At 33.9% G+C, this 18,950-nt stretch overlaps 1 protein-coding gene across 3 annotated transcripts in view; it reads right to left on the bottom strand.

The window, feature by feature from the left end:
• LOC120591729 (S-adenosyl-L-methionine-dependent tRNA 4-demethylwyosine synthase TYW1) overlaps positions 1-18,950 on the bottom strand; it is a 191,984-nt gene that overhangs the window by 131,354 nt on the left and 41,680 nt on the right. For 2 of the 3 annotated variants that reach the window (XM_039849387.1, XM_039849388.1), the window contains exon 9: positions 15,987-16,039. The exons of the other annotated variant lie outside the window; for it this stretch is intronic. In XM_039849387.1, coding sequence (XP_039705321.1) covers positions 15,987-16,039 — 53 coding nt within the window. The remainder of the gene's footprint in view (positions 1-15,986; positions 16,040-18,950) is intronic. 3 annotated transcript variants of the gene reach the window in all.

Genomic DNA, 18,950 nt, shown 5'->3' with positions numbered 1-18,950 from the left:
AGGAAGGAAGGAAGGAAGGAAGGAAGGAAGGAAGGAAGGAAGGAAGGAAGGAAGGAAGGAAGGAAGGAAGGAAGGAAGGAAGGAAGGAAGGAAGGAAGGAAGGAAGGAAGGAAGGAAAGAAAGAAATAAATAACGAGTGCTGGTGAGAATGTGGAGAAATCGAAACCCTTGTACACTGTTGGTGGGAACGTAAAATGGTACAGCCACTGTGGAAAACAGTATGGTCATTCTTCAACAAATGAAAAATAGAACTACCACATGATCCAACAATTCTGCTTCTGGTATATACTCAAAAGAATTGAAAGCAGGGTCTCAAAGACATTCATATTCATAGCAGCATTACTCACAATAGCTAAATAATGAAAGCAACCCAAGTGTCCATCAAAGGATGAATGGATAAAGAAAAATGTGGTATATACGTACGTATAAGGAAATATTATTATTCAGCCTTAAAATGAAAAGAAATTCTACAATATGCTACAACATGGATAAATCCTGAAGACACTGTGTTAAGTAAAATAAGCCTGTCACAAAAAGACCAATACTATATGATTCCATTTACATCAAGTATTTAGTCAAAGTCACAGAGACAGAAAGTACTATGGTTGTTACCAGAGGTTGGGGGAAGGGAAAAAAGAGGTGTTACTGTTGAGTAGGAATAGAGTTTGTTTTGCAAGATGAAGAGAGTTATAGAGATAGATGTTGATGATGGCTGTACAACAAGGTGATGTATTTAATACCACTTAAAAATAGTTAAGATGATAAACTTTATGTTTATTTTAATAGAATAAAAAAAGTTCAAAAACGTGTATAAAAGACAAAAGTAACTATTTTCCAAATGCTTGGGTGAGAAAAAATTCTAAAAACTTAAAAAAAAAGAAAACACAAAGGTAACAATGGATTAAAATAAATAAAAATGTAAAATTTAAGTACAACGAAAAGGAAAAAAAACAAAGGGCAAAAAATTAAACTAGGAAAAATATTTTCAATAAATGACAGATCCAACCTTAGTTATTAGTTTTACAAACAATTCATAGAAAATTATAAGAAAAGATCATTAGCAAAGCCTTTCAATTGGTAATGTCACTTCTAGGACTCTAAGGAAAATCTAGATGCTAATAAAACCACGCAAAAACACATTCTTCATATAATTAATTATAATAGTAAGGGAAAAATTGGAAAGAACGTCATCACCAAGTGAATTAAATTATGACACATTCACCAATAAGTCATTAATTATGACACATTACGGCAAATTAAATTATGACACATTCACCAATAAGTCATTAATTATGCTTAAAAATTTTTTTCAATAAGAAAATACTAATATTATAATGTTAGGTGAAAATAACAAACAAAATTTCATATACAATGATTCTAAATATGTAAAAACAATCAAAAGATGAATAGTAAAAAGGGTGAGAAGAAATATACCAAAGTTTCTGCAAGGTGGAACATAATTTTTATTATTTTATATATTTTTCTTACTTTTTACAAAGAACATGTATTATTTTAATAATAAAAAAAAAGTGTTTTTGTTAAGGACAAGTGATTTGAATCATAGCATCATCCACAAGTTTGTGACTCTTTTCACCAAATATAAGGTCACAGGTTTAGGTACTGTCTTATATTTCCTCACCAGACTGTGACAACTTTTCCGACTGCTACCTGCATAACTTCACTATGCACTCTACTTCATATTATTCTCAAATGCTGACAGTGTGCTCTTTCATTATTTACTTATGGTCAGGCATTTCAATAAGACTTATATGCACTCCCGTCCTCTAATTTATTATGTTTGGCAGTACTCACTGTAAGGGAACAATAATATGAATTACTAAGAATTTCTCATGAGAAACCATGAAGGCCAAAAGGAAATGGAGCAATATTTTTCAAGTGCTGAAAGAAAAAATGTCAATCCACCATTCTTTATATAGCAAAACCAAAGAATAAAAGCAAAATATAAACATTCTCCAGTGAAGAAAAACTAAGAGCATTCACTGCCAGCAGACCTCTAAGAGAAATGCTAAAGAAAATTAAGACAAAAGGATGGGGAAAAGTACAGTACGTGAACACTAATCAAAAGAAAGCTGGGATGACTATATTAATATCAGACAATGTAAACTTTAAAGACTCTTACCACAGGTAAAGAGGGATCTTACATAATGATAAAAGGGTAGATTCACCAAGAAGACATAACAATTCTAAATGTGTATGCACCTAACGTTAGAGCTTCAAAGTGCATGAGGCAAAAAATTGATAGAACTGAAATGAGAAATGGGCAAATGCACAAGCAGAATTGGAGTCTTCAACACTCTTTTCTAGGTAATAGAACAAGTAGACAAAATCGGTAAGGATATAAAATGACTACTGTCAAATCAACTTCTGATCTGAGTTTGAGTTTTATTTGGGGAAAAGGAGAGGGAAACAGAAAAATGCATACAAAGTCAAGAAAGGAAAGGGACCCTTTTCACCAGGCTGAATTATAAATTCAATGGGAGTAGGCCTCCCTCGTATCCCTATTACTTTCTACATTATCCAAGCACATAAAAAGTATTCAATATTTTCTGAATGACTGACAGTGATATAGCAGTGTCACATTTCCATTTCTTCTATTCCCTGTGACATGTGACTTAGGTAGTCCTTGTGATTTTTCTATATTACCACTGTTACTCAACAGTAACAAAGCCACATTCACAATAAAAAGTAAAAGTGTTGTATCGTATGTGATATATGCTATACATTATATATGCTATATACCTGTGCATATGTATATGTTATATATGCTATATATGAGCTATGCATGTACATACATATTTATGATAAATGTCATTTATTTTCCAGACTAGGACTGCAATGGGAAGGATAGGAAAATAGACTGTCAATTAAATTAAGTGATCATCAAATGGGCAAGTCTTCCTCCATCAGTAACCTTAAAGTTGTTTTTCTGGCTGAAAGAATCTCCTACTCTCTAGGATTCCATTCTGATGATACAGGTTTAGAAAATGAAGATGGCAAAACCACAAAGCATTTGGCAGAATGCTTTCCAGGCCCTTAATCTTTCAGGCAAATACTCCTTGACATAAAACTAAGAGGTTGGGGGAGAGGAGGATCACACTTCCTGTGCTTCTCACTCAGTATTCTCATCTAAATCCCTATCTATACCATGAGAGTTGCTTTGATTCAGGGCTTTCAACCATTTAAGCTTTGTCATTCTTCACTGTTTTCTCTGCCACAAAGATATTTAATACCTACCAAATCAGCAGCAAACCATGACCATAGCCAACATTATCTGGTTCAGGTACCAACTGTTGCATACACTGCTCTAAAACTCAGTGGCTTAATACGACACCAATGTATTATTTTCTCTATTAATTCTGCGAGTCAGCTGGGTGGTTCTTCCACTCCCTGTGGTGTGGGCTGAGGTCACCCATGCAGCTGTATTCAGAGGGAGTTTGGCTGGGGTGTACACATCCAAGAAGACTTCACTCAAATTTCTGACAATTGATGCTAGCTAGCACGCCTTGCTCCTCACTCCTCCTTCACTCCAGTAATCTAGACTGGCTTCTTTACTGGTAGCTGGATTCCCAGAGGAAACATTTCAAGAGGACAAGCCTCAATGTGCAAGCACTTATCAAATCTCTACTCATATCATGCTTGCTAACATCCCACTGACCAAAGCAGGTCACATGGCCAAGCCTAGAGGATTAAACAAAGGTGTTAATACTGAGGATCATGGGTCATGGAGGGCTACCTGGTTAATAGACTCCTACATCATTTATATTAATTATGTTCACCTCCAAGCCTAAAGGCAAAAATTCTTCACAGTGATAATTTATTAGCTTTCAAAGAGCTTTCACATTCCACGTAACAGATAAGCATTCTAGATCAATTTTTGGCTTGTTATAATTAAATTCTTTTACCATTTGGTGATTACTGCAGTTCTCTGAGTAGACAGGCAAATATCTTGATTTTATTTTATTGTTCTTTAATTTTCTGTTATTATTAGTTTCAAGTATACAGTACATTGGTTAGATATTTTTATAGTTTATAAAATGATCCTCCTAACTGCTCTTTCCTCTGGCTCTCCATCTAGACATTATATTAATGCTAACTGCATTCCCTATGCCATGCTCCCCATTCCCATGACCAACTTTCAACTACTAATTTGTACTTCTTTAATTCTTCACTCCTTTCTCCCAGCTCCCCTCCCCTCTGGCTGTCACCACAGATTGTCCTCTATATTTATGAGTCTGTCTTTGATTAATTTGTAGTTTTTGTTCCTTAGTTTCCACAAATAAGTGAAATCATATGGTATTTATCTCTCTCTAACTTAGCAAATATCTTGATTTTAGATATTTAATATATGTTTACTGTATTCTGCGCTAAGTGATTCAGAGGAAAAATGATTCTGACTTCATTGTATATACCTTTTTTATAGTACCTTATAACTTTTACCTAGAAAAACAAAAGCTTAACCTATTCAAAAACATAAAAAATAAATTAATTTTAAAAATTCTTTAAACTGAAATCAAACTCAAATATACTAAGTAAACATCAAATTGTCACCATAATCACACAGAAAGACAATTTCTTCCAAAAAACTTCAGAACACATATTTTGAATGTACACTCTTAAAGAGATGCATTCTAAAGAAAGAAGGAACTACAAAGAACCATTTTCCCCTCTGAAAAATTATCAAGGACCCTAAAGAACTTTATTTATGTGGTTTATATCAATCAATATTTAAATATTAGATATTAGAACCACAGAAGTTTAAAATGTTTTAATATTTCATTTATGATAATCATAAGTCCATTATATATTAACATGCCACAATTTTATTAAAAACTTTTCAAAATGAAAAAAAGTGTAAAACAGCTGGATTCTAATATAAAAATTTCTGTATTCCAACTGGTGATGTGTTTTGATTAAGCTCTATGAACAAAATACAGCCTCACACAGATACATAGCTGGAAAAAAAGAGCAGTATTTTAATAGCTTTTTCAAAAAACTGAATGTTCCATTTTGATATTATACCAAAACTTGACAAGTGGTAATTTCATACAGATCAGCTGCACTGTGGAATCTGAAACCATATTAATGAACTTTTCATATTTTGTTGCATTAAAATTTATTTGCCTATCTTGCACTTTGATTTTATAACATTATGCATTGGTCATGTGGAAAACATTGGTTCACTAAGGTACACAGATCTTGCAAATATGGATATATTTCATTGCATAATATTTTTAAAAGTCACACTTTTTCATATCACAACTGATCTGATCATTATTGAGAGGCTGTCAAACTATGGCAGCTAATACAAGTTTTCCGAAATTCTAATTTTTATTTTAAAGCTCAAATTTTATTACTAGCAACAAATACTTTCAATTGTTTCCTTGAAGTGGCAGGCTCACTTTGTTTATTTAAAAAAGAAAAAAGAAATCTGCCAAATAACTAGGTCTAAATAACCATAGTTAGTAGTTCTTGTATGTAAAAATGACATTCCATGAAAACAGCAACTTATAACTTAAACAAACAAAAAAATGCTTTTCCTGAAAACAACTATATACTCTGGAATGCAACAAAAGTGCTTATGCATACTTTCAATATCTTCATATAGAACATTAAAAATACAGATATTCAAAAGTAGAGATTTTTTTAATTAATAATTTTTGCTACTTCATCAAGGTAATTCTTAAGTGAAATTAGCATTAAAAAAAAAAAAAAAAAACAGGGAGCACATGTACCTTGACTACATACTAAAGGATCAACGTATTTACCCACCATTGCTTTTGCACTATCAGTTCAAATGTCTACACAGCAAAAAAGACAAAAAACATTACAGCATTATTATAAAAATGGTTTTGACCTCCACATCCTGAAAAGGGTCTACAGATCACCATTGTTATGTTAATGGCAATAAGTAATTTTATACCATTGTTATAAATTAATGGCAATAAGTAAGTATGTCAATGTTAGAAATCAAGAATTTTGTTGATGGAAAAAAGTGGTACAATGATAAAATCAAAGAAGTTAACTGAAAACTAATGTTAAAACTGAAATAACAGTTCAACTGCTTTCGAAAACTGTTCATAATAGCTACTAAAACTAAACATATGCTTAAGCAATTCCATTCCAAGGTATATACTCAAGAAAAATCAGTGTGATATACAAATCTTGTACACAAAAGTACACAGCACTGACTTTATATAAAACAGCAAAATAATAGAAATAATCTACATGTCCATTAACAGATTAATAAACAAACAGTAGGCATATCCAAACAATGGAATATATTTAGCAAGAAGTGAAGTACCAATACACACAAAACATGGATGAATTTCAAAATAACTATGCCAAGTGAAAGAAGCCAGATCAAAGAGAGAACATAATGCATGAATATCTAACATACAGAGGCAAGAAGCAATCCTGGGGACAGGAGCAAAGAGAAAAATTTTTGTAATGGTTTCATTAATATATACATATTTCAAAAATCATCAAATTGTTATTCTAAATACACAGAATTTATTGTATGTTGATTATACTTCTTTAAAACTGAAAAATTTTTAACTAAAAAAAAAAAATAAAGGCAGGAGGAGACATAGGAGTCAGATGGGAAAATTTCCATCATTCCATCAAACTGAAAAATTGAGGATTAAAAAAGAAAATAACAGTGATGAATCAAATTGATGAAAATACATTACTACATAATGATATTCAAAAAAGAGAAGAAAGAAACATTGTCACCATTTGAGGGGGTATTAAAACTTCTACTTGAAAACTGGTAACTAAGAGAAAGAATTAAGTATTTATCCTGCCTTGGCCATAAGAACCGTATTTCAGAGTAACCAAATATCTCCAGTTAGTTTAAAAAAAAAAAATGCTAGTTAATAAATACATAAGACAGAACTGAAAATATGATTTTACAAACCCTAATTAAGAATTATCTCAGACAGTACTTATCAACTGGTGTTTAAAAAAAAGCAAACGTTAGCTTTTTCAGTTGACAAGAAGCTAGATTTTTAAATAATGCCAAAGTAAACTTCTAGCAACAGAGAGAAAAAACATAACTGAACAAAGAAGGGAGTAGAACATTTATTATACTGTTTCAGTGGTCACAATTAACATCATTTGTTGATTTTATGTTTATACCCCACATGTAAGTGACATAATGTGGTTTTCAACATTTTTTGTCTAGCTTATTTCCCTTAGCATGATTATCTCAACGTCTATCCATGTTGTCACAAGTGGCAGCAATTCATCTCTTCTTACAGCTGAGTAATATTCCATTGTATATATGTACCACAGCACCTTTATCCAATCATCTATTATAGAAAACTTCAGTTGCTTCCATGTCCTGGCCACCGTAAATAATGCTGATATGAACATCGGTGTGCAAATATCTTTTCAGATATATGTTCTCAAGAGTTTGGGGTAAATAAACCCCAAAAGAGAGATTGCTGGATCATATAGTAGATCAATTTTTAGTTTTTTGAGGAACCTCATACTGTTTTCCATTGTGGCTACATCAATTTGTAGTTCCACCAGCAGTGTATGAGGGTTTCTTTTTCTCTGTGTCCTCTCCAACACTTGTTATTACTTGTCCTGTTGATAATAGCTATTCTATCCAGTGTAAGGTGGTATCTCATCGTGGTTCTGATTTGCATTTCCCTAATAGCTAGCGATGATGAGCATCCTTTTATATGTTTGTTGGCCATTTGTATGTTTTCTTGGGAGAAGGGTCTGTTCAAGCCCTCTGCCCATTTTTTAACTGGATCGTTTGTTTTTCTGTTGTTATGAGTTCTTTGTATATTTTGGATATTAGGCCCTTATCAGACACATTGCTTGCAAATATACTTTCCCATTCAAATGGTTGTCTCTTTACCTTGCTGATGGTTTCTTTTGCTGTGCAGAAGCTTTTTAGTTTGATGTAGTCCCATTCATTTATTTTTGCTTTTACTTCCCTTGCCTTTGAGGTCAAATTCATAAAATCCTCTTTAAGTCTAAGTTCCCTGAGTTTAGTTCCTATGTTTTCTTCTATGCATTTGATTGTTTCAGGTCTTATATTCAGGTCCTTAATCTATTTTAAGTTAATTTTGGTGTGTGGTGAAAGACAACGTCTAGTTTCATTCTTTTCCAGGTGGCTTTTCAGTTTTCCCAGCACCATTTATTGAAGAGGCTTTCCTTTCTCCACTGTATGTTTTTGGCTCTTTGGTCGAACATTATAGGTTTCCTTCTAGACTCTCGATTCTATTCACTGGTCTGTGTGTCTGTTTTTCTGCCAGTACTATGCTGTTTTGATTACTGTCACTTTGTAGTATAATTTGAAGTTGGGCAGAGTGATGCCTCCAGCCTCGTTCTTTTTTCTCAGGATGGCTTTGGCAATTTGGGGTCTTTTGTGCTTCCATACAAATCTGATGACTTTTTGTTCTATTTCTTTAAAAACTGCCTAAGGGATTTTGATGGGGATTGCATTAAATCTGTGTAATGCTTTAGGTAATAAGGTCATTTTAACTATGTTGATTCTTCCAATCCAAGAACACAGAATATCTTTCCATTTCTTTGTATCTTCTTCGATTTCTTTTAATAGGGTCTTACAGTTTTCATTATTTAGGTCCTTCACATGTTTTGTTACATTTATTCCTAGGTACCTTATTCTTTTTGTTGCAATTATAAAAGGAATTATTTTTTCCACTTCTTTTTCTGACAAGTCATTATTAGAGTATAGAAACGCTAAGGATTTTTGAACATTGTATCCAGAAACTTTACTGTATTTGCTTATTGTTTCTAGTAGTGGAGTCTTTACGGTTTTCTATATAGAGAATCATGTCATCTGCAAAGAGTGACAGTTTGACTCCTTAGTTTCCTATTTGGATGCCTTTTATTTCTTTCTCTTGCCTGACTGCCCTTGCTAGGACCTCCAATGTTATATTGAATGATAGTCATGATAGTGGACTTGTCTTGCTCCTAATCTTAGAGGAAAAATTTTTAGTGTTTCACCATTAAGTATAATGTTGGCTGAGAGTTTGTCATATATGGCCTTTATTATGTTAAGGTACTTTCCTTCTATATCAATTTTGTAAGTGTTTTGATCATGAATAGATGCTGTATCTTGTCAAAGGCTTTTTCTGCATCTATTGATATGTGGTGTATCACATTAATTGATTTGCATATGTTGAACCATCCCTGTGCCTCTGGGATGAAGCCCATTCGATCGTTGTGTATAATGTTTTTAATATGTTGCTATATTTGGTTCGCTAGTATCTTATTTAGGATTTTTGCATCTGTGTTCGTGAGAGATACTGATCTGTAGTTTTCTTTTTTTGTGTGTTATCTTTACCAGGTTTCAGTATTAGGGTAATATTGGCCTCATAAAATGAGTTGGGAAGTATTGCCTCCTCTTTTTAGAAGAGTGAGAATAGGTATTAAATCTTTGAATGTTTGGTAGAATTCACTGGTGAAGCCATCTGGTCCTGGACTTTTACTTTTTGATGATTGTTTCAATGTCAATACTGCTGATCAGTCTATTTAGATTTTCTAGTTCTTCCTGATTCAGTCTAGGAAAGTTATATCTTTCTAATTACTTGTCCATTTCTTCTAGGTTATTAAATTTGATGTTATATACTTTTTCATAGTATTCTTATATACAATTAACACCATTAATGGTGGGTCAACCAGATATTAAATCTACTGATGTGACATAACACATATCACATGAATGCAATTAACATGATCTTTGTTATATGATAATACAAAATATGATAAATACGAACCAAACCTTTAAATGAACCTTCTCCTTTACAAGAAATATTAAGGATAAAAAGAAAAATGCCCCCAAAACAAAAAAACAACCCGAGAAAGCTAGATTGGATATTACACAAAATTGTTCTAGTCTTTTACTTAAACGAAGTGTCATTTTAAAAAAGAAAGAAAGAAAAAAGACTGGCCTTTTTGTAAAAGAGACTTAACAGACAAAACTAGATGAAATGTGAGGATGAACCAGTTATAATGGTCATATGAGAGTCAATTAAGGAAATCTGAATATGTTCTGGGTATGTTCTAGATGAGATGAAGATTCATTGAAAGGAAACTGGATATTCAATTCCTCCAAAAAACAGGTTATAAAACAGTATATATAGTATGACCTCATTCAGGTTAAAATGCACATACACGGAAAGTATATGTATTAATGCTAATTTTGCTATGGTGGAAATAAAATTTTTTACCTTATTTGCTTAAATTTTCTCATTCTGTACGACTTACAGATATTGTTTCTGCAGTAATAAAAGGTTGTTTTTAAATGAATCAGAATACATATTCCAGTGGAGTAATAAGGCATATGCTTAACCTTTGTACTATGAGGAAGAAACTGATAACGGCTTTCAAAGAGATACAGAAAGAGCTTTGGAATCAAAAGTAGTCAAAATTTACTTCCTGTGATGGGAAACAAGGAAAGCTGCTTTAGGTAGTTATAAAACATGGTCAAAAGGTCTAGAACAGTGCTATCTTGTAAGCAGCCACTAGCCACATGTAGCTATTTAAATTTAAATTTTAAATGAATTAAAATTAAATATAATTTAAAATTCCTTTGTCACATGAGCCACACTTCAAGTGTTCAACAGCCATACATGGTTAGTACCTGTATGAGTTACACAGTTAGGCAGGTATGTGGTTAGGTATCAAGTACTATATACTAGGTTAGGTATTAAGTATACAGTTAGTACACTGTACTGTATAGTCCAGATATAGAACATCACCATCACTGCAGAAAGTCCTACTGGACAGAGCTATAGAGGTGGATGTAAGTGTGGCTCCTCTCGCTATTACCACCAACACACCACTTACTCCATCGCTGCTATCTTCTATCCCTAGAACAATGACTCCAGTTGACAGATTCCCAGGGGAAGAATGCTTCCACCATATTCCAGGAAAGCTGTGTAAAAAGACAATTCTCCATGGTAGCTCTGTACCTCCTAGATCAGCTTCAGTTCCAGACTATCTTTTCAAGGATGTCTATAAAACAAACAGCCTTGGAAGATAGAGTATATTCCTCCACTGTAGAGGGCAGATTTGTTTCCTGACCAGCATAATAAAGATAATGCCTCCCTCCCAGCTAAAGGTTGGGCAGGTTTACAAGCAACCCTCTTATAAGATTGGGAGTTTACTAAGTTCAGGGTTTCTCAGCTAGAACATAAACCCACTGTACACCCAGCATTCCCCTAGGCCCACCTCCACATCAACCTCATAGCATTTGTGAACATGTGAACATGAAGCTCAAGCTGTCTGCCATGCTTTGTCTTTGACCTAGGAGTCCTGTGTCCTCTGCCAACATCTATGAAACTCTGCCAGGCTAACTTGTTAGTTTGCCAAGTAGGGTAAAATAGCAGACCCTCCACAGTTCTTGACAGTTAACCCTATCACCTGGCTCCTTTAAGCTTATCATGCCACATAAACAAACATTTTGTCAGGAACCAAGGGAATCTCTAGGGCATCTCTTAGTACTCTCGTGTGTAGTAGTAACAGTTAAGAAAAGATTGCAGGAGGTGCCACTACTGGCTCAAACTCTTCATTGACAGACTAGATGAGTTGGTAGGAGTTAACTATATAATGTCATCCTTAAGGTATAAGATCTCAAAAGAGTATTCTCCCTTTTTAAAAGGGAGAGTGAATACATCTTCCTTATACACGTTAATAATTGCAACAGTTAGGCAAAAGCATATACTTTTTTTTTGATTGTTCTAAAATGTAAATACAGGTAGAAGGTTCTATGTAGATACTGAGCATTCAAAGAGGTAGACTGTGCTGTTAATACTCTGCCTTTCTGATGAAAAGGGGCTAGAAATGCTAACACCAAATTTCTCAGATTCCCTTGTCTGAAGGGTTCTGATTTAGACTCCACCAATGAGAGGCACTTATGCATGATTTAGAAGGCAAGAAGCTGTTATTCGTCTCTGGCAGCAGCTGGCAGACACGAGGGCAGACAGCAAAGACCGAGTCTGCAGCAGCTTCCAAGTGAGCTCCTGGGAAACATTCGCTTTACTGTTGCCAGCACCTTGGGTCACTTGAAGCAGTGTCCTGTGAGTCTAGCACTTTTGGATTTTCTCAAAGCCAGAAATAGTTCTCTCTGACCCTCACCACCCCAGGCGTTCCAATGGCTTTATAAGCATTTAGATGATTTACTTTATTAAATCTGTTCTTGCTAAAATACCCAGGGTGGTTTCTATTTTCCTGATACGAATGGGTAGGATTTTGTCAAGTGGAGATTAGAGTGAGGAAGAGAAGCAAGACACAATGTATGAAGGTTAAAAAGGAAACTAAAGTTAAACAAGTGAGTCAGAACTATACTAAGTAGAGTCTGGGAGGAGATAGATAAGAAACAAAGATGTATGGTTGAACTGAAGCAGGAAGATCAGATCACATAGGGCCTTGGAGGCCACTGTAAGGACTTAAGCTTTTATGCTGAGTGAACTCCTAGAGGTTCTGAGTAAGAGAGTGACATGATCTGCGATAGCTGGCTGCTGTGTAGGAAATAGACAATGGAGGATGACAAGAGTGAGACCCAGAAAAGCACTTAGGAGATCAATGAAATAATAAAAGGGACAAATTACAGTGGCTTGAACCAAGATAGAGCAGTATAATTGATGAAAAGCAGTCGCATTCTGGATATATTTTGAAAAGATTTGCTCATAGAATAGATGTGGGAGGGTAAAAAGAAAAAAACATAAGAGTAAAAATGACTCCCAGATTTTTGGCCTGAGGAACTGAAAAAGACAGAGTTGCCATTAACTGATAGAAGACTGAGAACAGATTTAGGAGAGGAAATAGAGAGTACAAGTTTTGACATGTTAAGTTCAAGATGCCTATTATACATCTGAATTGTATGTTGAGTCAGAAGTAATGGAGAGCAACTATAGGCTTCTGAGAAAGGAGTAGCTAGATAAGAACCATACTTCAGAGATTAATCTGATTAATGTCAGAGAAATTGGGAAGGGAAGGCAGAGTGGGTAGATACATTGAAAGCCAGAAGGAGATGGGGGAAAAGCTAACTGTAGTGAAGACAACCTGAACCTCAGGGTGGCAATGAAAATGCATTGAGGCGGAGGTTCTCAATGGGTCCAACATCACCCTCTGAGGGTATTTTGGAAATCTATGAAAATATCTTTGTTAGCACAATGGTCAGGAGATGCTACTGGCAATGAGAAGGTGGGGCCAACAGTTTCATATCTCTTGCAAGGGTCAGGATAGTCCCATGAAAAAAAATGTGTCTTATAGTCCACTTCTTTTCAAATGACTCACCAGGCCTCCATACTTGTGAAAAACCTTATTATAATTATCTGAGCCTACATCCCAACTTTATTTTACAAATTAAATATTTTCTGAATAATTTTACCATACACTGAATTTTCCAGGAATGTAGCTACTATGCAAACTAAAGAAAGAGAACACGCTTTATGTGAAATTTCACCATTTTGAAAAACCACTCCACAGAAAACAGTGCTGTTTTTAGTATTTGAGTCACCAACAAAATGCCTATATCTATGTTATATTTGTAGATGTCACCTACAAATACGTTATAGAAGAGATCTGAGATATTTTGGTAGACTTCGAACCAAATATTAAATTAGACATATGGAATGTAGGATCCTCACTAATCAAAGTTATTTTAAAAATTATTATGGTCATTCTATATATTGTTAATTGTTAATTTTCACAGCATAATGATAAGAAATCTATCTTGGATAATTATTTGAAATTGAATTTGTTTATTTTGGTGCTGCCTGTCACTTTTAAATCTTATTCTGAAACTGTCACCAGAGGTCTACCACACTTCTCTCAGCTACTCTTACTACCATTTTTGTTTCCAATTCATCCTCTATTCCCACTGTAACTTAAAGGATATAGCCACCAAAGTTTTGTTATGAATTAGAGACAGAATGCAGATCTTAACAAGATGTGTAATTTCAAGACCAGAGATTTTTTTTTTCTGTGACAATTTATCACTACTCCTCCCAAGCCACAACAAAGAAATTGTTCTAATTCAATATATAAATGAGACCCCATTCATTTGCAAATACATCCTACTTTCCCATTTTTTCCATTTGGATAATCATAATTTGCTGGCTAGCATTCCAGCAAATTATAGATTATCCAAATGGAAATTAGGATTATGTCTCTCTTTCTCTCTTATTACATATGAATTAGTTTGGCTTGTTATTAATTCTTGTTCAGAATAACTTCTGATCTGTTTACTCCTCTTAAATATAAACTTATCCATTATAAGTAGGCGCATATAGCTGGTTTCATATGACTTCTAATGTAATAGTATCTGAGCATGTCATACAGAAATACAAACTATCTCTTCTTTTCTCTTTACATTATAGCTAACACTGATTTTTAAAAAATTATGTATGTGAGGTTATATTTGTAGATCTGTAAATTTAATCTAGCAATAGTAAAAGGGATATTACAAAATACTGGTTATAAAGCATACGGCATTGAGTCTGACATTACTGGAAATCACTGTATTGGAAGAAACAAATGTGGGATGTTAAAAGGGTTACCAAAAAAAGATGCTGACAAGATTATGTTGAATGACGGAAGGTGTCAGAAGTGTCATTGGTTGGAATGTTCATGCCCCTAATGACGAAGGCAGAGGAATAGGAATGAAAAAAAGGGAAAAGAGTTTCTCAGATATCCACAAATAATAGCAACAAGCCTAAGGAGCAGATGGCACTAAAAGGATACAGCAGAGTAATGCTGAAAAATATGATATTCTGAAAACAACAGGCACTGAAGAAGTGAGTTATCTATTAGAAAGGGTCATCAGTTGAAGTACCAAGCAAAGAACAACTGTGGATTATGGCATTGAGGGCAGGGGCACTCCAGGAGAAAGCATTATTCATAATATCCAAAAAGTAGAAGCAAACCAAATGTCCATCAACTGATGATTGAATAAGCAAAATGTGATATATCTATATATGGAATATTACTAGCCATAAAAAATGGAATATTTTTTATATGACATGGATATATCATGAAAACATAATGCTAAATGAGAGAAGCCAGACACAAAAGGCCACATATTGTATGATTCCATTTATATGGAATGTCCATATTAGGCGAATTTAGACAGACAGTAAGTAAACTAATGGTACCTTAGAGTTGAGGGGAGGAGAAAGAATAGAGATTGACAGTTGATGGGTCCATAACTTCTTTTAGAGACAAAAGTTCTACAATTAGATTGGCGTAATGATTGTAAAGCCTTGTCAACATACTAAAAACCATTAAACTGTACGTTAAAATGGGCGACCTGTATATGTAAATTATATCTCAATAAAGCTATTAACAATGCTCTTATTTGTACCCATGGGATTCTAATTTATGGCTGTGACTGAGTACCAACAATGGAGAGGCCAATGGATGGAATCATATAATGTGGAATTTTTTGCAAGTGATTTCAACATATATATATTAATTCCATTCCTATATGTATACCCCAAGGAAGTTAAAAACTATGTTCACAAAAAAGCACTGTACAAATATGTTCATAGCAGTTTTATTCATAATAGCCAAAAAACAACCCAAACATCTATTAACAGATTAAAAACTGTGGTATAGTCATACTATTGAATAGTACTCAGCAATAAAAAGAATAAACTGCTGATACAGCTCAGAAATACTATGTTGAAATCACTTGCAAAAAATTCCACATTATATGATTCCATCCATATGAAATTCTAGAACAGGAAAATTAAACTACAGGGAACAACCGGAATAATTGTTGCCTGGCTGTGGGGGAGGGGTACTGACTAGAAATAGGCACAAGTGAACTTATGAGGTGAGGAAAATAGTCTATATCTTAATTCAAGTTAACAAATTTATTTAAAATCATTACATGTCATTAAATGTAAGTTATACATTTAAAATGATAAAATTCATTTATATAGAATAGCCACATAAAAATTGCACTAAAAAAATACCTTTGTCCATCTGCAAAGCTTCACCCCAGAATGGCTCCCAATCAACTGATAACCTAAATAGAACAGAGAACACTGAATTGATTCAAAGCCTCATATCAAAAGGTGCTTATAAAACTAGCAAAATCATTTTCTTTGCTTAAATAATGGTAAGCAACAACCCAGGGGCAGAAAACATTAAAATTCATCAGGATGATTAAACAATTTAAAATGTGTATGCATGTAATTACATTCAAAATACATAAACAATAGGCTAATCCAAAATCATAAGGAGAGATTGTTAATATTTCTCAATATCTAACAAATCTCATAGACCAAAACTAAGTAGAGCTCTAAGAGCTGAGCAACACAGTAAACTTGATCAAAGACACAGGGCACTGCACTCAACAACTATAGAATGCACAGGTTTTTCAAAGACACAAGGAACATTTATAAAAATGAACCACATGCTGGGCCATAAGGCAAAAGCAAGTAATAATATATTTCAAATGAATGCTTGGGGAGCTCTCATCTTTAAAAAATAAATAAATAAATAAAGACTCAGAGGGGCAAAAGGAGATTAAAATAAAGAAATATTGCCCCAAAAAAAGTGGGAAAATCAAATTATTGTAACTACAATCTAACATGAATTCTCAGTACCACTCTACAACATATCATTTAAAATTTTTGAGCCACATGAGACATGAAAAGCATTGGAAAAGCCATGCCAAAGTTATCATACTTCCTTTTTTAACAAACTACTAGAGCAAACAAGTAGAGCATTCTGATTTCAGGAAGTATTTAATAAAGCTTCTCATGAGGTTTCAAGTAATAAGCTGTAATCAAGAGTCTCTTGCACAAAAAGACTTCACTTGCAGATAAATGAGGCAAAGGGAGAAATACAGTGTGGATGATGGCATAAGTGGATCAGCAGCTGGTTAAATACCCATATTCACAGTGTGATGATTAATGGAACAACGTCAATTTGTATTACAAGTCTGTAGTGGCAATATTACAGGGTTTTGTCTTTTATTTTCTTCCACATTAAACATCCTGAATGTAAATAAACAAAGCACTGCTTATCTAGTTGAAGATGGAACTGAGTCCAAGTGAATAGCTAACCTCAATACAGAATAAACATTTAAATGAATCCCAGAGAAAATTCTAGTTCTTCTTTTGGATTCCTATATAATGTGTTGTTCATATCACTATCATAGAAATCGCACTCTATTATATTAGTTCTTTATATCATTCTTTCCCGAGATACATAGACTTCTACAAGATTTTGCATTTAGTTAGGTAAAAAAAAAAAAAAATGCACAGTACAGAAAGAACTGTAGCTGACCACAGCACCAAGATAAGCTAACAGTATGCAGTTGCTGAAAATCATAGTGCAGAATTCTGCTTCTAATCAAGATGGAGTAACAGATGGTTTACTCTTCTACCTGAAATACCAAAAAAAATGGACAAAGTATATGAAACAACAGTTTTCAGGACATGAAACAGGCAACAAAGGATGGTGATCCCAGAGAGAGGGGAACCAAACAAAATGAACACTACCATTATCCAACCTTACTGCCTTGAAAGTTTCCAGGCCCTGTAGCAGGGAAAGGCAACACAAATAAAGCTCCCTGAGTTGAGGACATCAAAATGAGAATCTGAGGAGCCCGCATGGCTAGAGTTAGCAGGATTGAGCACCAGAGAGACAAAAACGGCAAAGAGATTCTGCAGAAGATTACTGTAAGTATTTGCCTGAGTACTACTTAGTGCATATGTGAGAGAATGGGAAAGAACCATCTGAAAGGATTAGAGCTATACCTGGTACTCACAACCAGCAGAGAACTGTGTCTGTTCCTGCCAGCCAGACAGGAAACAAGATTCACAAGGCAGTGGGCAGACTACACAGAAGTGTTTTGCCTCAATAGTGGGATATTATTAGCTGTATATTCAGCTGACTCTGGTCTCATTTAACAAGTCATAAAAAATTAAAAGGCTCAAAACTGTTTCCAGGTAACTTAGCCTCAGAACAAAGCTCAAGAATATTTATAGGAATAAAAAACTATCTAGCATCCAATAAGGTAAAATTAGATCTAGTATCTAATCAAAGATTATCAAGCATGTAAACAGATAGGAAAACAAGACCATAATGAGGAAAATAATCCAGCAACAAAAACTGAACCAGAAATGACCCACATTATCAGATTAGGACATTAAAATAGTTATAACTGTGTTCCATAGGCTCAAAAAGTTAAGTAGAGATGTGGAAGATATAAAAAGATCCAAACTGAACCTCTAAAGACAAAAACTACAAAGTCTAAGCTAAAAAATACACTGGATAGAATTAATGGAAGATTAGACATCAGAGAAGAAATGATCACTAAATTAAAACTAGAGATAGAGCAATAGAAACTATCCCAAAATAAAAAGCAGGACAGAAAAAAAGAATTTTAAAAAATAAAAACAGAATCAGTGAGCTGTGGGTCATATTCGAATGGCCTATTATAAATGTAACTGGAATCCCCAGGGAAGAGAAGAGAGAAAGGGTGACAAAAAAAATAAAGAAATAATGGCCAAAATGTGTCCAAATTTGATTAAAACTATAAATCCACAGAACAAAGAAGTTCAACAAATCTTAAATAAAAGAAAATATTAAATTGCTCAAAATCAGTAATTAAGAGAAAATCTTAAAAGTAGCCAGGGTGTAAAAAACATTACATTCAAAGGAACAAACAAAAGATGACTGCAGAGCTCTCATCAGAAGCAATGCAAACAGTGAAACAACATGACAGAAAAAAAAAGCCGTCAACCTACAATTCTATATCCATCGAAAAATATCCTTCAAAAATGAAGGCAAAATAAATCCTTTTTCAGATATACGAAAGTTGAAACATTCATCACCTACAAATCCACACTATAAGAAATGCTAAAAGAAGTCATTTAGGCAGAAAAAAAGGCTATCAGAGAGAACTCAGACCTGCACAAATGAAA

This window comes from Pteropus medius, unplaced genomic scaffold, assembly GCF_902729225.1.
Source record: "Pteropus medius unplaced genomic scaffold, Ma_sr-lr_union100, whole genome shotgun sequence".
In the NCBI taxonomy this organism is placed as follows: domain Eukaryota; kingdom Metazoa; phylum Chordata; class Mammalia; order Chiroptera; family Pteropodidae; genus Pteropus; species Pteropus medius.
Note: the sequence above shows the minus strand (reverse complement) of the source record. Positions and strands in the feature narration are given on the sequence as shown.